Source organism: Mus musculus, chromosome 16, assembly GCF_000001635.26.
Source record: "Mus musculus strain C57BL/6J chromosome 16, GRCm38.p6 C57BL/6J".
Lineage (NCBI taxonomy): Eukaryota > Metazoa > Chordata > Mammalia > Rodentia > Muridae > Mus > Mus musculus.
Window position 1 is genome coordinate 91909753 of NC_000082.6, and position 22254 is coordinate 91932006.

Sequence of the window (22254 nt, forward strand, 5' to 3'; positions counted from 1 at the left end):
ATGCCTGGGAACCTCGATGTAGTGCGATTTTTCTGTCCTTGGCTATCATCAAGGATGCCTCAGTAGGTAAAGGCACTTGCTGCCAAACCTGATGATTTGAGCTTGATTGATCCCTAGGACTGATATGGTGGAAGGGGAAACCGACTCCTGTAAGTTGTCCTCCACGAGTGCCATGACATGTACACATGCACGGATGTACATATATACATACGAAACTATGCAAAATAAATGAGTGCTTTGGAAAGCAAAGAGATAGCCACACCTGGTGGTTTCCACCTGTCATCCCAGCATCTGGGAGGCTGATCCTGGAATTAAGAGTTTGAAGCCACGGGGGCTTTGTAAGGAGACCTGGTTAATGCTGGCCAGTGGAGCAAGAAGGACATTGGCTAACAGCAGGTGCTTTGGAGCCGCTGCTGTCCCTGGGAAGCACAGAGCTTCGTGTTGGACACATCCTACCCTCAACCTGCTCTCTCTTCTGCAGTGATTTTTGGCCACTGAAGCCAGGAAGCCACACTCTCTCAGCCAAATAAAAATCAGAGAGTGAGGCTGGAGAGATGGCTCAGTGGTTGCTGAGATTTGAACTCAGGACCTCTGGAAGAGCAGTCAGTGCTCTTAGCCACTGAGTCATCTCTCTAGCCCTAGAATATGATTTTTTTAAAATTTAAGTACACATATATTATGTGTTTGTATATGTGAATGTATGTCAAATATATGTGTGTATGTTGTGTATGTGTATGCCGTGTGTGTGTGTGTGTGTGTATGTGTGTGTGTGTGTGTGTGTGTGTGTGTGTATCTTAGTACCACCACTAAGATAACCTTGTGTTTGAGGTAGATCTCTCCCTGGCCTGGCGCTCACCAACTGGTCCCACTTGCTGCCCATTCTGTCATCTCCTCAGTGTTGGGGTTACACATCTGTGCCACCACACTTGCCTTTTTTCCCCATTTTTAAAAGATTGGGTTTCATGTAGCCCAGGCTGGCCTGGAGCCAGTTTGTACAGAGCTGGGAATGAATCTTAGGCTTGAGCACAGTAGGCAAGCACTCCACCAACTGAGTTATGCTCTTGGCCTAGCTTTAAAAAGGTATCTGTGTGTTTGCTCACATGAGTTTATGGGCACCATATGTACATAGGAGCCAGCGGGGCCCAGAAGAAAGTATTGGATCCCCTGGAATCAGAGTTACAAGGGGGTTGTGAGCCACCGTGCAGATGCTGGGACCTGAATTCAGGTCCTCTGGAGGAGAAGCCTGTGTTTTTAACTGCTGAGCTATTTCTCCAGCCCCACCCCTGGTTTTCATTTTAAATGTAGATCCTGAGGCTCAAACTTATGTCCATGGGCTGGAGAGATGGCTCAGTGGTTAAGAGCACTGACTGCTCTTCCAGAATCCTGAGTTCAATTCCCAGCAACCACATGGTGGCTCACAACCATCTGTAATGGGATCCGATGCCTTCTTCTGGTGTGTCTGAAGAGAGCAATGGCGGTGTACTCATATAAATAAAATAAATAAATAAATCTTAAAAAAACTACTACCGCCAACAACAACAACAAAAAAACGTATGTCCATGAGCCTGGAAGGCACAGGTTTTTACTGACTGAACCTTCTTTTTGACTCTATTAATATATTTTAAAATATACACAGAATATATTCTATTTGTGGGATACCATGTGGTATCTCAATAAGTGAATATAGTGTGTAATAATCCATCAGGGTAGTTGGCATACCCATCACATGGATATATTATCTATATCTATATGTATGTGTGTGTGTGTGTCTCTCTCTCTCTTTATATATATATATATATATATATATACACACACACACACATACACACACACATATATATATGTGTGTGTATATATATATATATATATATAAAATTGGGAATATTAAAAAGTCTTGGGGTTTTTGTTGTTGTATTGTTTTGTTTTAGCATTGAAATATCATTGACAACTCCATGGGGCAGTAAAATGGAAGTGCTGGTGTTGGACTTAGTACCAGCGGTTTTAGAAGAGCTCGAGAGCGGCCAGTCATAGGACAGTCCCAGTGTCACGAGTGCGTGTCCTGGAGACAGAAACTCTTTCTGATCATCCTCTGCTTTTCCTCCTTTCAGATTTTTTGGGTCGGACAGAGATCCGAGTGGCCGACATCAAGAAAGACCAGGGCTCCAAGGGGCCGGTTACGAAGTGTCTCCTGCTGCATGAGGTCCCCACGGGAGAGATTGTGGTCCGCCTTGACCTGCAGTTGTTTGATGAGCCGTAGCAGCCCTGCGATGATCGTAGATGACTTCCTCCTCAAGGCCCCGTGCGGGCGTGCTGTCTGGTGGTCAGCCTCAGAGCAACGGGGATGAAGCAAAGACGAAGCCCCTCGAGGCTGCTAGGAGTCGTTCTCGACAATCCTGCCCTTCAAACCATGTCTCATTTTATGAATCCAAATTCTCTTTTCCTTTGCTCTCCCTATGGTCTCATCATGGCTTCTAGAGTCTCTGAAATCTGTGACCTTTAACTAGGTTCCATTGGGAGCCTGGCTCCTTCCCTGGGCTGGAGGTGTGGGTCTGATTCCTATAAAATAGATTTATAAACACAGTGACTGTATTTTGGAGAACTGTGTAGGCCTCCTATTTCTCTCCTCTACCAGCCCTTCGTAGACTACTTGGCCTATAATATCGTGTGTGTGTGTCCAATTATGACGGAATTGTGGCTTCGGAGCCCAGCCCTCCCTGGGAGATGGGGCCCTAGATTGAATGGCTCTGGAGCAGACACCAACGTACTTAACCCTCTGGAGAGCTGTCGCTTAGAAGACACTCCCATGTGTCGTTAGAGCTGTACCATTCCCCTCTAGACTTCCTTAGTGCCCATCAGTGGAAACACGGTGGTGGCATGCTACAGGGTGATTCCGTTCCGATTCTGGGTGAGCTTGGAGGATCCTCCAAAAGCTCATTATCTGCAAGGTTCTGTCCTGATGAGTTAGGTCCTGCCGTGGGTCACTGCGGGTCACTGGGATGACCTTGGCTTGGTTATTGTCAGAGCATCCTCTTTGGGCTTGGAGACCCTGGAATGTTTCATGAGAAGTTCTGTCTGGAGACCAGTCCTGTCTGAGCCCATTCTGTGCTTGAAAGACTTGTGAGAAGTAACAACAACAATCCTTAGTGGTCACCGCACCCCCAAACCCCACCACACCAGGAAGTCATGCCTTAGATGGATGAAGTTCAAAAAAGAAAGAATTCAAGATAGAATAGGTAGTGTGGAGAAACGCTAAGAAAATCCATTACTGGTTTGAGGGAAAGACCTTTGGGAACCCGTGAGCCCCACATGTGGGGTGGGAAAATGGGCGATGCTCCTGGGCATACAACAACCTCTTAGTCATAGGAACACACGCACTTTTTGCGAGAATCAGGAGTGTATGACCATAGGCCAGGCTTTTTTGTCTGAGTTCTTTGGGTTTTCTCTCCCTTAAATGCTAAAAGATAGGCTGGTTATCTAGATAACTTGATTTGCTAGTGAGAAGTGCAGGCTGTTTTGGTCCCTCGTTTGCATCTCCAGTCTGTGGTCATGGCCTGGCCTTTGCATGTCTCAGGCTCCTGGGCTCAGGCTTTCCTGTGTTGGGTGGCCTGGCCTTTGCATGTCTCAGGCTCCTGGGCTCAGGCTCTCCTGTGTTGGGTGGTGTTCCTTTTTATGGTAGGTTCTCAGATTTTAACTAGGTTTCTAGAAGTACTTTGTAAATGGTAGTGTCTCGGTGACAGAATAGCCACTCTGCTGAAATCTGAATGCTCCATGTGACCCCAGAAGGTCCCTCTCCGTGTGTGTGTGTGTGTGTGTGTGTGTGTTTCAAGTGATTTCTCAAAACGTGTATGGGGCAAAGGACAACAGTTTACATTTCATACTTCCAAGAAGCACTTAGAGTTTATTTATTGAAGATAGTGTTGACTTTTGTATCAAGAACAACAGACACACCTATTTTTTGAAACAAGCCAATAAACTCTTCAGGTAGCAGCTTTCAGCTGAACATGAGGTAGACTTTAACTTCGAGCATGCGTTGGCTTACCACTTTCCCAGCAGAAAACACTATCAAAACACTACACATTCATGTTTCTGTTGTTGTTAAGAAACTGTTTTAAATGATACCTATAACTAGATCTGTGACCCATGGTTTCTTGGTTCTGGAACCAGGGGGGCTTTGTTCGGCATGTTGATAAAGGACATGCTCCCATACTGTGAAACACAGACATTCTGTGTGCAAATGGCCAGTATAGGGTCACCATTACAATCCCTTCCCCTCCCCCTTCCAAGTTGAACATGAACATGATGTTGAACATCAGTGTTCCTGTAGGAAGGATGAGGCATGCATGGTGACCCCATAGGTTCTGGGTTACCTACTCATAGCAAGCACCCCATGATTGTAGTATGTGAATGCAGTCTGTGAGTCTTTCCCCCAGGTGACCCTACTAGACACCCCTGGGTTGTCCTGAGGGGTGACAGATCTGGATTGGTGTCATTTGTTGTGATTAATTGTATTTCTGGATGAGCTGGGCTGACCCTCAGACCCAGCTGTGACTCCTGGTTTCTGTTGAGATGGAGTCCTATTGTGACCCATGGGTGACACACAGAGTCTCAAACCTTGATTCTCTCCTCCTTGACTCTACTTTTTTGACCAGCTAGCCTTCAGTTCCTACAAATGGTAGGTCCTTGCCAACGAGGAATCTGAGGCTCAGATGTCTGCTTTGTAAATGCTTGCCCAGGCTGCACCACCTGGCACCTTGATGCCAGCTGTTCAGATACCCCCTGAAGGCATCCCTCTTCTATGGGCCACACTGCCAGTACCTCCCACACTCTGACCTCCTCTCACTCAGGAAGGCACTTTCCTGGAGCCTGGCTATGCTCTGACCCTCAGTCACCCCTGAGAATTATCCCGAGAGCTCTGAGGACAGAAGCCCCTGACTGGGCTTCCTTCATGGGCCACTTGATCCAAAGGGTCAGTCCTTGTCTCTGGGGAAGCGTCCATGTTTTGTCACCCAGCAGATGGATGGATAGCTTTATCTCTTGGGACCAGATTTGCTGTGTCCACAAGAGTTTGGAGACATATGTCAATCATTAAGGTCCAGATCTGCCCTCGATGGAACAGAGAGCCTTCTAGATGAGAGTCAGCAGGAATGCTGGAGAAACTGGGCAAGGGTGCTGGGTTCAATTTTGTAATGATATGTCTCTGTCATTGGACAGCAAATAAGAAACTTCTCTCCCTAAAGAACCTTTCTTCCTTATTTTCAGACAGGACCTGACTCCATAGCCCAAGATGTCCTTGAACTTAGGGTCCTCCTGTCTCAGCCTCCCGTGTGCTGGAATTTCAAGTGTGTCCCGCTGGGCTCAGCTGTCTTCATTTTTATAAAAGGTGGATCAATGGGCCGCTCATACTGCCTGTTATCTTCACTCAGTGCCAACGTGTGTTCTAGACGTGTGTCACGAGGTCACAGGCGTCTGGAAAGGGTGATCGCAGGTTGGTCTTCCAGGGTGGGACAGCAGCTACCTCCCCAGGAGCTGCTGGGCAGGAGAGAGCTGGGCAGGAGAGAGCTGGTGACCATATACAGTCCAGGGTGTCCTAGAATCCATTAATCAAGGACACATGGACGGGCCCCTCTGGCTTTCATTTGACAGGTGGAGAACCTGAGCCAGCTGAGACCGCAGGGAGGATTTGCACCCCCAAGGGCTTTGTTTCTAGCTGTTCGGACCTGGCCTGATTCCTAGGAAGAAGCCAAACCTCTGATGGATTCTTTTCCTCTTTTAGACCCTGTCAGAATCCAGATGCACGAGAGTTAGAGACAGTTCCTCCTCCTCTTCCTCCTCCCCCTCCTCCCTCTCCTCTTCCTCCTCCCCCTCCTCCCTCTCCTCCTCTTCCTCCTCTCCCTCCCCCTCCTCCTCCTCTTCCCTGGATTGGCCCCATGGGCCCAAATTCTTGTTTTTCTTTGTTTCCCCCTTATTCTCCAAAGACACATTGAAGCTGACATTTCAGGGAATGCCTTATTGGGCAGGCCTACAGAGGCTGGCTTGTATGAGTGGTGGGAACCTCCTCAGAAGAGCCCAATCTTGCTGACTAGTAATTGACAGTAAGGAGTCCCCAACATGGGTCCTAAGATGCCACCCCCTCCTCCCCTGTATCTCCCCGCTCCTCCCCTGCACAGTCTCCTTTAAAGGGGGGTCAGCACCTGACCTTTTCCCAACTCCATTGCTTGCCTACCTGCCAAGGGACCCTGTTCTGCAGGGACGTGGGGGTGTGAGGGTCACCGGGCCAAGGTAATGCAGGAGAAAAAAGGAGGGAAGGAAAAAGGAAGAGAGAAAGAAGGAAGGATGGATGTAAGGATAGAAGGGATGGAGGAAGGAGGGAGACAGGGCAGGTGGTCAAAGAGAACGTTAAAGAGGCTTCCTCGCAGGTTATGAAGGTAAGGGCTCACTCAGTGCCACGTACTCCCCGTGGGGGTTTAGGGGACCGCATCTCTGGAGAAGAGACTCGCAAACTGAAGATGGGACTTACCCCTGCCCTCCTTGTCATGGAGACTTAGACCTCTAGTGTAGCAGCCCCTAGAACCATCACGGCTTCCTTTCTTTTTTATTTCTTTTTTAAAGATTTATTTATTATACTTAAAAAACAGACACACCAGAAGAGGGTGTCAAATCTCATTACGGATGGTTGTGAGCCACCATGTGGTTGCTGGGATTTGAACTCAGGATCTTCAGAAGAGCAGTCAGTGCTCTTAACCACTGAGCCATCTCTCCAGCCCCCACCATCACGGCTTTCTGAGTGGCAAATTCCCAGAGGCCCTTGGGCATAGCATTCTCTTTTGAATGACTCCTATTAATGAACATTGTCCTTTGAAGGGCTATTCAAGGAAATAATGAAGACTTCTTGTTAGTTTGGACTTGCAATAAATAACTGGCTGGTTGCCACAGGGACTCCTCTTTCCAGTTCCCTGTTTCCTGATACCTAGAAAGTAGCTGAGCTAGAGGAAGAGAAAGTCCCGGAGACCGTTTCCTCACAGGACATTGCACGAGGTCCCTGTGGTCCCAAGGATCCACTAATGTGTATAATGACTTCGTGTCTGTAAGCGCCAGGAAAGGTTCTGTCCTTGAGAAGCACAGGAAAATACAACCCGTGAGAAAGATGGCCAGGATCTCAGGCTCTCTAAGTTGAGAGCATTGAAACTCCTATGTCAGCACCCTGGGCAGACTGCAGTCAGGAACAGCAACACAGTGAGCAATGCTGACAGGATGCTGTTCCTTCAGGGGGGCTCTATCCTGTCCAGGCCGCCTGTTGGGGGCTGGGAGGCAGAGAAGGGACCTCCTTTGTGGCTTTTAAGCCAACTTGTAGATCTAATTTTAAGTCACTTTAATAACATAAAATTCCTGCTCAGTGGCTGGGTAGATCGCTGACAAAGTGCTAGCCCGGCAAACCTGAGGCCCTGAGTTTGATCCCCAGCCCTTTCGTAAAGAAACCAGATTCAGCATGCGTAGCTGTAGTACCAGAGCTGGGGATGTGGAGACAGGGGGATTGTTGGACTTGTTTCTTGGTGCCGTGGCTCACAGGGGTTGGGACTGGGGATGTCTTGAAGGATAAGGTACAGAAAACTCAGTACGGAAACATTAGTGTTTATCTCCACCAAACAACTAACTCAGTTCTACTCAGACCTAACTAGTTCCTTTAGTAAAAGGAGCTAATAGTTTATATTTTGGCAAATAATTCTCCTAGCACTGTGTGTGGCTGTCCTATTTCAGGGTGAATTGCCCCTACGCTGTGTCAGGTCCTATGCTATATTTTAATCGGATCTGTTCTGTTTTCTGGAGCAGCCTAGAGTCTCGCTGTTATTACAGTGATGAGTATTTTAGTGTTCGAAGTCCACCGAGGAGAGTTTCATTCAGAAGCGGGCTTATTCCGTCAGCCTTCAGATTGCCCAGCGTCCCTCCGGGATTTCTGGGGAGCTGGCCAGTGACCAAGGCTCCTTTTTACGCTGTGGAAATTCCTCCCTTCTTCTTTTAGAACCATCGTACCCGTATCCTGTGCGAGAGCTGCGCCTGTGGTTTTCTGCCTCCCCGGCTATACTCTTTTGTCTTTCTTGTCTTATCTCCTGTTCTCGGTGAAAACAAGAGTGGGGACCTTAGACAAATAGGAGCCAAAGGCAGCGTGGTGGCTTGTGTGGCCATTTCCGCACTGTGGGGCTCTTCCTACCTAGATGGTTCTATTGGCAGGGTCAAGGTGCTGGCGCCCCCTGCTGCATCCCAGCAGCATTGCTCTTGTGGAACTTGCTAGTGAGAGGGGTGGGGGTAGGGTCAGGGCTAGAACCCGACTGTAGTGCTCCCCGACTCTCCCAGCTGAGCCGTGAGCAAAGAAGGAAGGTGTGAGTGAACCCAGCGCTGGGCACCTACTGAAATGGCGTTCCTGCCTGCTGGGGTGGACAGAGACCCTCCTCAGCTTCCCTGCCTTTTCTGTGCCTTCAGAGGGGAATGTTGCAATTCAGTTCTCCACAGAAAAGGACTGGCTTCCTGAAGTAGGCCTCTGTCCCTGCGAGACAGGGTAGCCCTACTTGGTAGGATAGCAGGGTGTCTACCTGAAGACTTCGACTTTGGACGTTTTAAGTGGCAAATGGTTTGATGCAGCCCTTGGATGCCCGGAGTGTGTCTGTGAGTGAGTGTGTATGTGTGTACCAAGCATTGGGGGATGGCTGTGTGTCCCACTGAAGGAGACAGGAGATGTTTTGCTCTACCCTTCCCCAAGCTGCATTCAGGACCAGCTGGTAATGTGTGGACCAAGTGCAAAAATAAAAATGGCCTCCTCCTTGCTCCAAATGATTAGGGATTTCAGCAGGGGCAGCAGAGAACTGAGCTGAGTTTGGGCCCTGCTGTTTGGAGGGGCTCCAACACCCTGGGGCTGGCCTTGACTACACTGTGAATGGAGCAGGGAGGGCCTTGTTATGTCTTTCTTCTTTGGAAAGGTCTCCCTGGCAGGCTGCGCGGAGCTGAGATGGAAACACATCGTCCCTTCTCCCTCTCTCCCCCCTCCCTCCCTTGTTTTCTTTTCCTTTCCTTGCAGTGCTAATTATCAAAGCCAGGGCCTCGTGCATTCTTAGAAAGTGAGGTGCTTTTCAAAACTCTACTCTTTTATCTCTTAAAAGTACAAACAGTGCAGAATAATTACAGCGCCCGAACCCCCGGCTAACACCTGGAAGCGCCCTGGATGGACGGGGAATGGTCAACATAGGTTGATGGTTTCTCAAGTCTCCGTCCAGGGTGTGTCTCTGGATATCAAGTGGGGCCTTTGAGTCTTCAAAGTTGAATTTTCTGCTTTGAAATGAAACCTTTCCCTATTCAAGGGTTGGTCTCCCGGTTTCTGGTGTCACAGAGGAGATTCTAAACTACTTTAATGGAGAAGAGCCTAGAAGAGCACAGGGTCCCTGTCTGACATCGAGAGGTCCTTTGTTCCTTTAGATACTGCTTTCTGGAGAGAGAGTGGGCGGAGCCAGATGCCTCTCTGCCCTAGAGGCCAAGTGTCTGAGAGTTTACTCCTGGGAGGCAGGGCTCTCACGGGATAGATCCTCCATGTGTCTTTGGGTGTTCGCAAAGAAGAAAGGCTCTGCTGTGTGTGTAACCTCTGCATTCTGGAAGCCCACAGCTCTGGGGAGGCCAGAAGTTAGGAAGCCGCTCCTCAAAGGTGTGTGTGTGTGTGTGTGTGTGTGTGTGTGTTGCTTTGTTGTGCAGCCTGTGTTGTGTTGGATGCTCCAAGCCCTTTGAGGCTCTGTTTGCCGTTTGCAGATGTGGACCCATGTCCACACATGCAGAGCAATAATCTTTCTCGAGTTTCCCGATTCCACTCCTGTAATCCCAGCGCTCCAGAGATAGAAGCAGGAGAATCAGGAGTTTAAGGCCAGTCTGGGCTACGTGAGACCCTCTTTCAAAACTAGAAACACAGAAACTGAGAAGGGAAAACCCACAGAAGGCTCACCTGCCTCAGCTTTAAATCACCTTAAATGGGTCATGATCCCTAGAGGGACCTGACCACTACTCTGCCAGCATCCATTTTAATGAGTGAAGATTTTGGATACCCTTCATCAATTAACATTCTCTAAGCGTTACTTGCTGAATATTGCTGTCAGATCGTTCTCTCAAATGATGCTCAATGGTAAGACATGCATTTAACTGAGCATTTGTTGTCAATGGAGCTGAGAGGTCAGCCTCAGCTCTGGTCCTTGGCAGCCCACAAGCTAAAGTCTCCTTGCCCCTCCGTCTGCCGCGGTGCACACAGGGGCGCAGGCTACCATTCCCCTGTGCTGTACTGTCTTCGCTCTTCTGCTCTGCAACATTCCACACGTCGATGGTGAACATAGGTGAACATATCTGTACAGAGGCGAGAAACCTCCGCCAAATGTCCTGTGTCTGACAGTCAGCTCACAGCTCCTGGGTTTCTGTATTTTGTGCATTTTCCAACAAAGGAAAAAGACGGAAATCCACTACATAATGTGAAAAGATTGTGTTCTGTATGTGGTTCGTCAGGAAATCTTTGCTGTATGTTTTTGGCAATGATGATTATATGTGTATACAGTATGTAAGAGGCTATGCTGTTCAATGTTGCATAAACTTAACAGTCTCTAGTCTGAATATCTAACTTGTTATTGTAAAATGTGATTTCTCATCGAGAGATTATTTTTCTGTATGTATATGAGAGTATTTTAGGAATCTAACTTAAGTGCATAAACTATAGAAGAAACTTAAAATCATATCCCAGGAGTAGAAATGCGTGATCAGGTCACTTGGGTTCAACCCATCTAAATTTTATTAAAAAACAAATCCAAAGTGAATGTTTAGGAATTCAAACGTGTGGATTTTTTTTTTCTGCCTTGCAGGGGATATGTGGTCGATGAGATGGGTGGAGCCATGATAGAATGGAAGAGATCTTGTAGCCATGACCCGGGGTGAGACCATGTTAACTCATACGATGCACGCATATTCTGAAGAGACAAACAGTCTGCCTGCAGCCAGACCTGCTGCCACAGACAATGGGCTCTAGTCAGGAACATGGCATGGTCAGAGAATTCAGGCGCATTTGGGGAGGCCACATGCTGGCTTCAGCCTCTCACCGTTTGGAAGCACACAGGAAGGCTGAGCTTGGGTTTCTTTTTTTCTTTCTTTTTTTTTTTTATTACATATTTTCCTCAATTACATTTCCAATGCTATCCCAAAAGTCCCCCCCCCCCACTCCCCTACCCACCCATTCTTATTTTTTGACCCTGGCGTTCCCCTGTACTGGGGCATATAAAGTTTGCCTGTCCAATGGGCCTCTCTTTCCAGTGATGGCCGACTAGGCCATCTTTTGATACATATGCAGCTAGAGTCAAGAGCTCCGGGGTACTGGTTAGTTCATAATGTTGCACCTACAGGGTTGCAGATCTCTTTAGCTCCTTGGATACTTTCTCTAGCTCCTCCATTGGGGGCCCTGTGATCCATCCAATAGCTGACTGTGAGCATCCACTTCTGTGTTTGCTAGGCCCTGGCCTAGTCTCACAAGAGACAGCTATATCATGGTCCAAAAATATGGAACCCTTCACGAATTTGCGTGTCATCCTTGCGCAGGGGCCATGCTAATCTTCTCTGTATCGTTCCAATTTTAGTATATGTGCTGCCGAAGCGAGCACGAGCTTGGGTTTCTAGGCGCAGATGTTTTCAGGTGTGAACAGTCAGCTGGAAACTTCCTGGAGGCCCACGCCGAGCCAGGAGGCCTACCTTCCCTGCTCCACTCTCTTCCCCGGAAAGTATCCAAAGTCCAGGCTACTCCTGGGCACAGCCCTTCTATACTTGACCACCTTGAATGTTGCTTCAAGTGAACCAGGGAGGGTTTGTGAAACAGTTCTAACCTCACCTCTAACCCCTGCTCCCCGAGAGAGCATCGCAAATGACTTTAGTTAGAGGGGACCTTGTGAGTCCAGCCTTACCCAGCTGACCAGAAATGCCTCTCAATTAAGAGCTGGCTTCTGGTGACTCGGGTGAATACTGATCGCTCCTGGACTCTCGGAAGTGTGAGCACTAGGCCAGCACGTCTCCCAGCATGTTGTGTGCCTTTTAATACTGCCAGCCTAGGCTTCACGATGCTGGAGGCTCAAGTGGGAGTAACGTCCTGACTGCAGAGGTGCAGGTAGCGTTACTGCAGGAAGCTTCCCGGGCTCCGCGAAGGCTGGAATGACAGTGTGCTCTCTGACTGTCCCTGGTCCCAAAGGTCAGGCCATCCAGAGATCTCTGAAGGCCAACATGCAGACCCACCTAAATTCTGGCCCCCTTGTCCAGAGACTTCTTTCCTTCTCTCCTGGAATGCTGGTCTTTGGGGCTGGGGTGGTCATAGGCTGCGAAGATAAATCACCCACACAATTGTCCCTTGTCCCAGGTGTTCCGAATGTGCAGAAGAGAAGGTAGGATGGACGTAGGTCCTCCCCCACAGTGCTGGTGAGGTTAACTAGCCTTTGTGATCTTTGTAGTGGACCATGAGGCTGGTGGCATGCGGCTCCTTCTCAGCCCTGCCCAGTGGTAGAAGTAGACCACTCCTAATAGGCATCCTGGGCATTGTGATACCTGCCTGTTGCTAGATAACAGTACTTACAAAAAGATTATATTGTCTGTTTTATAACATTAATGGAGTTCTAAAAATGTGTTAGACATTATTATAAATTACAGAATTCCACACTTATCTAAGGTTTGCTGATGCAGGACCACACAGCTTCTGTTTGTTTAAAAACAGGTTTTTGTTATTTGTTTTATTTTTGATATTGAAACCCTCCTTTGTCATCTAACTATATGTGAACCTACCCATTCAGGTCAAGGTGACTGGGGTTTTCTCCTTTCTTTGTACCAGAGGCAGCACTGGCAGGAACCAGGCCCCTGAATCTAGAGCCTAAGGCCAGCCTCCTTAAACAATTCTGGGGCCGTTTTGACCTGGGTGGTTTAAATCACATGGTTCATGAAAACACGAACGGCCAACCTCACCAGCTCAGGGTGAACTCTTTCTTTCTGCCTTCACTTCTCTGCACACAGGATGCTAACAGCCCTGAAGACAGGTGTCTTTTCTTGTGTCTGTTTCCCAGAGATAAGGTTGTAGGGGTACAAGAAAAACGATGCAAAAATAAATCTAAAAAAAAAAACCCAAACAAGGCAGCCGCCACCTTCTCAACTCTCCTGTGTCCTCTTCAGGTAGTGGAGACAGACTCCTCGTGCTGTGTATTCCTGAGAGCGTGAGAAATGCTGAGAACAGCCGGGGTGCCAAAGGCAGAGTCAGCAAGCCCAGAAAAATACAGGAGTCAAACCCTCCCAACACTCCCTACAGATTCTACACAAGTCGTTTCTTCCTGGGCAGGGTCACCCAAGGTTGGCCTTGAACTCCTGGTCTTTCTGCCTCGCCAGCCCAAGCCTGAGGTTCCAGGCATGGACAACTGGCTTCCGTGTGAGACCTGTGATGTCCTCATGTGTTATTCTCGTCTGGGTACCTAGCATGGATGTCATTCTGTGCCCCTCACCCAGGGATGTTCAGTTGCACAAGTCAAGAACCCTTCCGGTCTGGTTTGTCTGCTCTCTTTGTCAGCTCGGTTTCTGAGGAGTGCATGGGACTGGGCTGTTTGATGCTACATCCATTTATCCCAATTTGTCCTAAGTACCAAACGGCTGATTTCGACATCTATTTTTAAGTTTATTAGTTTTACTTGTTTGGGGGGTGGGCACGGATGCACACACAAGTGCGTTTTACCTGCAGAGGCTGGAGGAGCTGCAGTTACCCGTGTTTGCGAGCCTACTTGGCGCTGAGTTAGAACTCACTCTGTAGAACGGGTTAACTTCGAACTCAGAGATCTGCCTGCCCATCTCCTGAGTGCTGGGATTAAAGGCGTGTGCCACCATGTGCCTTGTTCTGCTTTTAAAGATAGGGTTTTGATACATAAACCAGGCTGACATCAAAACTCATAATCGCCCTGCCTCAGTCTTGTGAGTGTGGGGAGTGGGATTACGGGATGTGCTATACACCAGGCTGTTTTGTTTGAGTGTTAGGAAGGGCATTGTTGTAAACCTGGGTGTGTGATGTCTGAATCTTAGCACCTGAGAGGCAATCAAGGCTGCCTGACTCGGGGCCAGTCTCATCTAGAGTTCCAGGCTGCTGTACTCCACGAGGCTCTGGGGTCATCTCTGGCAACCTCAAGCTGCAAAGCTCAAAGCATCCCAGTATTCATGTGCTTCTTCCAGAGGAAGCTGAGCCGATTCCCAAGAGCGTGTGAGCTCCTCTGTAGGCAGTCTGGAGCCTCGGAGTCAGTGTGGAGGCTGTCGGGTTTTCAGGAGCAAGCTGGAGGGGAGTCTGCGGCCAGGAGGGAAAAGCCCAGCAGTGTGGGATGCAGATCCAGCTCTGCATCAGTCCTCCCTTGTGGTAAGGGCTGGGTGTGTGTGTGTGTGTCAACAGGGAACCCCGGCAGGGTGAGGGTGCCTCTGGCAGCACCTGGCTCCGGCTCCCAGCCTGGGTGCTCTGGATCCCAACATCTCATCTGGATCCAGTTGGAAGAACCCACCTGTGTGGACTGCCCGGCTGCTGGTGAAGGCAACCTGGAACACGTGGTGAGGCATGCCAGACCTGGCCTATACAAGTCATTAGCTGCAGCCTCAGGTCATCAGTGAGTTAGAAGTGCTAGCAGCCCAACTATGTCCTGGCATTCGTGGCCCTGGGGAAGAGGAGTCCTTTGTGCTGTAGCCCTGTTGGGGGTCTCTGGTAGGTGGCTGCCAGGCACGATGGGCAGGCGAGGGCACCCAAGCCATGCTGTAGCTTCTAGCCCTGCCCTCGAGGACTTCCTGCACTTTCTGCCCTTCTTGAGGTACTCCGTCAGGAGCTCTCTGGAGTAGTCAGTTAGGCAAACACGCTCAAGGAGGGGCTAGGTCAGAGAGCTCTGGCTTCTCTAGCAGCCTCAGAGGTAAGCTTCGGGAAGACTGTTGATGCTGTTTGGCTCTAGGTGGACTGGGAGCATGTTAGGGACACTGGGGAAAGGGACAAGGGCCTTGTGTGTAGCCTGGCTGGCTGGAGATGTCGAGCTGGCACCCTGGGCCTCACCTCCTGCTGCATAGCCACATTACTCTGAGCAAATCATAAGACTGCCAGGAGCATAGACGGTAGTCTCGACAGTCAGAGCACCCTACAGTTAGGAGCTCTGTCAGGACCGAGAGTCTTTCAGTAGGGAGGCCTTCATTATGACTGGTTAGGGACCAGTTCTCAGCTACCTCCAAGGACACAAGACTTTGATAGGCAGTGCAAGACTGTATCTGTAGGCACAATGCTAACTCTATCAATGACTTCCTGAGAATGACACATACAAACTGAGCCCTCCAGCCCAAAGGAACTGTCTAAGCTGGACACTCTAAAGGGTCCTATAGGAGGATGGAGACCTGGTGCTGCCCCTTAAAGGACAAGGCTCCTCACGCCCTCTGTTCAGGAAGCATTTTATTGTTGCTCCAAGGACAAGAGCTCACACAGGTGACAGTCTCTCAGAGCATCTCCCGCATGGCCTTGCTGAGCTTCTGAATCTTGCTCTTTGCAGACATATCAACGTACTTTTCCCCAATTCGGACAATCATCCCGCCCATGATTGACGGGTCAGTCTAGGAAAGAAAACAGGTTGCACACGTGAAACACAGCGCTCTATCAGACAGGCATCGGGGGTAGGCAGGGCACCAAGACACAGGTGGGAACTACTCGGTATGTGTAAGCCGGGCCTCAGCACTAACACTCCACAATCATGCAGACCCACCTTGATCTCCAGTTTCAGTATTTGGTTTGGACTCAGGAAGCTCTTCAGCACCGTCTTTAACTCAGAGAGAACAGCGTCATCTAGAGGCTGAAAAAGAAGCAAGCTTCCTTTAAACAGCACTACAGCAGCACACACAGTCAAGGAGAGGGAGACACCACAGTGGGCATGAAACCATTGACTGCGTGTGCATGTAAATGTGTGGGGACATGCATATGCGTACACACCTGTGTGTCGGGGTGGGGGTGGGGACTAAGGAGTGACCGCACCACAATCTATCTTCTAAGCACTGGTTCTAGGCAGAGGGCTTGGCCACACAAGACCTCCCCCTCCCCTCAAAGCTCCATAGGTGTCCTAAACACACTACAACCTGGACAAGGCCAGGGGCTGAACACTGCAACTACTACTTGTGTGTATGCATCAAACACTTTCCCCCTGTTTTGGCTGACCTATGTCTTGGGGACAACAATAAAATAACTTGTCGCAGGGTATACAATATATAAGGAGTATAGGTCTCTGAGAAGAGAGGCCTGTGTTCAGATCCCGAACCCACCCTGTTGAGCTAGGCTTCAGTTTCCTGACATAAACATAAACTAAGCACCATTCAATTTTATCCCTATCTTCTGAGAGCAGTAACACATTACAACATCCCCAGAAGGCGGCAGCCTCAATAAATGGTGGCTAGTTAACACTTCATTCCAGTGGGCCTGTACACCCCAACCCACAGGTTGGACACATCCACCCTAGAACTCAATATGGCATTTAAGACTTCAGGTTGTAACAGGACTTTCGAGTCACTATTTCATACAACAGTCGGATCCCCACGACTAATCACTAATAGGCCTTTCGAGTGGAAGCTGACAGAGCCGTCACGAGTGACAAGCTACGTCCCCAGTGCAGCAGCAAGAGCCTGCTACTTACAGATGCTGTGGTCACTGTGCATGGCACTTCTCCGCGGTGGACACTCATGATGGTGGAAAAGGCAGAGATGATACCCTGGGTGTTGCCTAGGCGACCATTTTCAGCAAGTAAATCTGGGAAAGTGACAGGAAACTCACTGAATCACCACATGCAGAGTCCTTTAAGAATATGAATGGGGTCTGGGGAGGCAGCTCAGTGGTTATGAGCACTGTTTGTTGTCCCTGCAGAGAACCCAGGTTCAGTTCCCAGCACCCGCATGGTGGCTCACAACCACTGTAACTTCAGTTCCAGGGGATCCAATGTCTCTCTGGACTTCCTGGGGCACCAGGTTCTTGCCCCACCTCCCCACACAGGTATTTAAGGAAAGCCACTGGGCCACCGCCCGCCCACTCACTCATGAGGTTGGCCGTCAGCGGGGAGAACTTTTCCCTTTTCGTGATGTCATTTAGGCTTTTCACTTTGACGGTGCGCTTGATGTAGGGATTCAGAACAGCCAGAGACACTTTGGGGTCCTTCAGGAGTTGCTGCAAGTACACACACAATCCCAGCTGCTACACATTTCTGTGTTCATGACATTACAAGGGATTAATGTCATGTTTTGAGGAACTTCAAAAACACCTTATAAAGTTTCATACATGCATCTTAAAGAAGGATCATAAAAATTAAGCAGCCATGTCTCTCTGAGTATGACATGGCCACTCACTTTTCTCACTCCACCATTCCCAAGTACACCGAGCCCTTGGGCTCCTGCCTCAGGAGACCCTAACTGTGTCTGCCCTCCTACAGAGCTCCTGGAACAAACCTAACTTTTGAGAGATTGGTCTGGGAGGACAAAACCCACAACATGCTGGGAATCCGTCTTATTCCCGACACTCAGTAGCCACTGCCACTTTAGCACCTGCCCACCTCAGTGTCGGGCCAGAGCTCCAGGGCCTGCAGTGGGTGAACGCGTCCGCCTGCCTGTCAGCCACTCCCAGCGCCTTGCTGGCTCCTGGCCAGTAGGCCACTGCCATAGAGTGCTAAGACTTCATGTTACGGTTTCTCCAAGAAGCTGCAGACATGCCTCTCATGTGCCCATGAGCATCCGGTAGACCGTCAAGGGGACTCTCATCACACTGCCGCTCCCTCAGACCCTCAGATCTCACCTATGGAACCTCCGACAACTGTCACCCCTCTTTTTCCTCTATGATTCACTTCTGGATTTTTATTAAACCCAAATCTAAATAACTAAAAACATGAGACAGAGAGAGAGAACGAACACACACTCCTGTGAGGGTCACAGTGAATGTGTGCAGGCCAAAGAACAAGGGACCCCTACAGCCTTAGGGTTGGTTTTCTCCTTCCATCATGTGAGTCCCAGAAAATGAACTCAGGTTGCCATGCTTGGTGGCAAGCGTCCTTACCCAGTGAGCCGTCTTGCCTGCCCCAAATCCCAGTCTAATGTCCACCACCGAAATCACCATCTTGACAGTGAACACGACTGCCTGGCTCAAAGAGAGCAGAGCCGCTCCCCACATGCGGTGCTCACCAGCACAGGGCCTGTCTGTCCGTCAGTGCCTCCCCACAGGGGAGAGGCCAGGCCCAGCCAAGCTCCTCAGTATTATCTGCAGACAGGGGAGAGAGGGCTAAACTGCTGCTATCAAATCTGGGCACTAGGTTAAGCAGACTGAGGCGAGGGGCTGCAGCATCCGTGCTGCGGTCTATAAACAGAGGACTTAGGGGCAGCTACCCCTTAAGAAATGGAAGGGCTAGTCTCTGAGCTGAGGCACACTTGGGTTTCTGCTAATTTACAAAGCTCATTTTTCTCTTTTGTGTTTCAAGAGAAAATGCAGAGGAAGGTCCTTTCCAGGCGGCCCTGGGCCTGCTGCTGCTGACACAGAGCTCCGACTTTGCGCCACTCTTCCTTCACATCTTGGGACCAAAGTAATTACAAAGACCCAGGAAGGGCAAAAGGGCCCAGGCCGCTGGCCCGAGTCTGACCCCTAGAACTCACGGTGTAAAGGGAAGGACTCTGACCTCTGCACCTGCACTGCGCGTGCCTGACACGCCCCAACTCCCAAGAAAGAACATAATGAAAAAGAAAAAAACAAAACCCCAGGATAAGTTCCTAAAGAAACTTTCATGAAGAAAATATAATTTCAATACAGTGACAATATAGTCAAAAGACATAAACTTTATTCTTTTTAAAATTCTTTTCTAAAATGGCAAGTGTTCTTGGGTTATATTTTGATTTTCTTTTCTAGCTGGAAAGCTTGGGTTCATGTGAATATACTTACGCATCTCCTAGCTTGTATTACACAAAAGTTTCAGAGTAATACAGCGGTCTTATTAACAGCATCTTGTCTACAGCAAACTGTTTGGCAGTTTCTAGTGGTTCTTTTTATAGGCTGTACCCCGTTAGGACCGGACACAGGAACAAGCCCAACAGAGAGCTGCTCACCCCTACGCGCAGCAGCTCCTTCTCCACCTGGTCCAGCTTCTTCTCCTTAGATGCAGCAGAGTACAGGGCGGTTGCATAGCGGCCTTCGATGCCGTAGACCTGAACAGGGGGCTGGAAACAAGAGTAAGAGGGGGGGAGTGAGGCAGCTAAGTCAGGAACAGAATTACCCCCAACTCCAAGACTGCATTCCCACTGCCAAGCCAAGGTGCAGTCCTAAATGAGAACTCACAAACTAGGGCCGTCTCCCTGGCCAGGACCCTCTACCTTTAGAGGGGCAGAGAGGGCAGTGTCCAGCGTCTCTCCCAGCTCTCCCTACCTGCAAATGTTACAGCAAGCTTTGGCTTTCTTTGATCTCAGTGACAATGCCATCCCTAAGCACAGGAGTTTAGTACGACGGCAGGCAGTTGTGAAGATTAGCAATGCAGGGGCAGCAGTAAGAAGTGCACATGTGGATGTGTCCCTATCACGGTCATGGTGTTTTATGAAGTTCTCAGGAGGAATAAAATGGCTCCACTCACAGAGGCTGAAGGAATCTGGTGCTGTTATTAAGCGTAGCGTGTGTTGCTGTAAGTTCCACCCAACGTCCCTAGAGCATTGTATTCTGCTATTCCTAAGGGGACCATGAGTGCAGATCACTGGCCTGGTTGCCCGAGAGCATACAGCAGCCCAGGATATCTTCAGATTCTGCCATGCATGAATTAGTAACAATGAACTATAGAATAAATGCACGTGCAGCCATACTTCAATCTGTCTTGGGCCAGAGGTCAGTCAGACTTCTGGTTTAAAAAGAATAGGCCAATAGACCTCTGCAATCAATGGTGAGACTCTTGGTGCCTGGGAATGGTACCTGTCAGTACTGATTCTGCTTGGGGAAACAAGGTGCAGGCTGCAAGCAGGCCTCACATCTGAGCAACTCGGAGTTGCCACAGAGTATCAACTGTGTGAGAATCTGGGCACTTCACTTTCTTTTGTTAGAAACAGTTCCTTCATAAAAAAAAGAATGAAAGGCTAGCTTGTCTATGGACGATTGCTAGGAAAAACAATTTAAGAGTCTTTTATACATACAGTGTGTGTGTGTGTGTGTGTGTGTGTGTGTGTGTGTGTGCGCGCGCACGCACTACACGCAGAGAACAGAACAGAAAACTTTCAGGTCTTTCTTTCCTTTCCCCCTCCGGGTTCCAGGGATTGAACTCACACCCTCAGGCCTGCCATCCAGCCCTTACCTGCTGAGCTCTTGCTGGGCCCAAACAAGTTATTTTTAGAACATTAAAGTCTAGGGTTGAGCCCACCCTGTGTGACAGGCGCCCAACAGCATCCCCTGCACCCAGGCACTCATCTGGGAACTGCCACCCTTGCAGACCAAGGTTATTAATTACACACTTCAACGTATTTCTGTTCAACTCACTCTTTCATTGTTTTCCAAACACACACACACAAATAAGTAAGCTGACATACCCTTACAAGCTTGGCAAAGGGCCTGACCACAGATGTACTGAAGCTCCGAACCTTTAGAACAAAAGAAAACAGATCAGACAGGGTTTCTGCATTAGCTTAGCAATGTGTTAAAATAATCTAATCAAATACTTGCGCAATTCCTTTCTATCATCACACAGGTTATATGAGTGGGAGCTGCTCTTTGTTATACACTCCCTATTGAGAATCACCCCAAATCCCTCCAGAAACTGCCTTCCCAACACCTTCCTCCCTGGATAGCTGAGAGAGAAAAGCTGCTAACTTCCCAAAGTGGAATTTTTCAAAATAATTAAGAGCTTTATCACATTTGGGAAGAATGCTTTATGAAAGCGGAGGATTTATATTACATCACCTTTGAGAAAAACTTTAATGAACATGAAATGAGTCCAGTCTTAATTCAAGGAAACCTACTTGCTTAGGAACTGAAATGCTATCTAAGACCAAAGATCTCTTGATACAGCACCAGGCTTCAGGCACTGTGTCTGTCACTGGAGCAGCCTGGAATCCAGTTTAAAAAGCGTTTTGCGAGGGCACAGGTCACAGTCATATACTACTCTCTCTAGACTAGAATGTACTCGATTGGAACTGGCTATGAGGGTTAAAAAACTTTCTAACGCCTTAGTAATAATTCTGTATGGTGCAGATGAAAACCATGACGGCTGTCGATACAAAATTATCATGGCAGATGACCCAGGCACGTATTTTTTTCCACCCAATTCCAGGTTCTGCTGGACTTGGCCTGTTGCAAGCTCGCCATCACTCACCAGCTGCCAGCCAAAGGGGAGACGTTTAGCCCTTCCCCCCTTCTTTATAAACACAGGGGATGCGCTTTTCCAACACTCAAAATCCTAAGCAGCAGGCAGCCCTTAGGTTTACCAGCAAGGACAGGCATGTACTCTCCCCAGTGCTCTCTCCCATGCCCTTGCCAGCTGCTCCGCTATGCAGTGAGTCCTGGATGTCAAGGTCAAGACAGAGAAATCCGTGCCCACTCCCCACGGGGACGAAACGCGGATCCGCCCCACGCTGCCTGCAGTCGCCGGGCCCCACGACCCTGGGCGGGCTGCCTGACCCCTCAGCCACGGCCTCACACGCGGCGATGGGAGCCGGGGACCCGCAACCCTGGGAGGGAGCCTCCCGCCAGCTTCTACCTGTCGAGACAGTCCGGACGCTGCAGGCGCGGCCATCTTTTCCCGGGCGGCTGTAGGTCAAACCCAAATGAAAAGAGACTACTGGCGCCAGAGCGCACGCGCGCGCGCCAGCGTGATCGCTCGGCTTTCTGGGAAATGTACGCGTCAGGAGCCCGGGAGTGTGGGTAAGAACCTCTTGCATGCTGGGAGTTGTAGTCCGTACCTGCCGCGGTCCGGCTGGACTCGTGAACCGGAACCAGAAAATTAAGTCTGAAATTAGGTTTAGATTTAAACTCTTTGCACATGCATCGTCAACATCGTTGACTCGTCTTGAACCTGCCAAGTGTGCTTCTGTGGCAATGCTTCAGGCTTTACTTAAAACAAAAACCAAAAGTGAACCTACCCGGGCGCACTTCTTGGCTCTTCTGGCCATATTTTGATTACATAGGACAGTTGACAGGTGTGTTTGTGCTTTTTCTTTTTTTCTTTTTTTAGATTTCTTTATTTA

At 49.1% G+C, this 22254-nt stretch overlaps 2 protein-coding genes and 1 non-coding gene across 10 annotated transcripts in view; 1 reads left to right on the forward strand and 2 right to left on the reverse strand.

The window, feature by feature from the left end:
* The window catches only part of Itsn1 (intersectin 1 (SH3 domain protein 1A)), a 191282-nt gene extending 180443 nt beyond the window's left edge, over positions 1-10839 (forward strand). For 7 of the 8 annotated variants that reach the window (XM_006522934.4, XM_006522931.3, XM_006522935.2 and 4 more), the window contains one exon: positions 2109-10839. In XM_006522934.4, coding sequence (XP_006522997.1) covers positions 2109-2257 — 149 coding nt within the window. In that variant the 3' untranslated portion in view covers positions 2258-10839. The remainder of the gene's footprint in view (positions 1-2108) is intronic. The other variant, NM_010587.2, reaches the window with a different exon arrangement.
* A 717-nt stretch (positions 10840-11556) lies between these two features.
* Gm25245 lies at positions 11557-11663 on the reverse strand. The gene has a single exon (XR_003952037.1). It is a non-coding gene; the product is annotated as a U6 spliceosomal RNA (small nuclear RNA).
* A 3807-nt stretch (positions 11664-15470) lies between these two features.
* Positions 15471-21878, reverse strand: Atp5o (ATP synthase, H+ transporting, mitochondrial F1 complex, O subunit). Its single transcript, NM_138597.2, has 7 exons — positions 21768-21878; positions 20602-20652; positions 19147-19257; positions 17101-17230; positions 16707-16819; positions 15789-15875; positions 15471-15639 (listed from the first exon to the last, which is right to left on the reverse strand). The coding sequence occupies exons 1-7, from the start codon at positions 21801-21803 to the stop codon at positions 15526-15528; spliced, it is 642 nt and encodes a 213-aa protein (NP_613063.1). The 5' UTR covers positions 21804-21878; the 3' UTR covers positions 15471-15525.
* Positions 21879-22254: the final 376 nt, after the last annotated feature.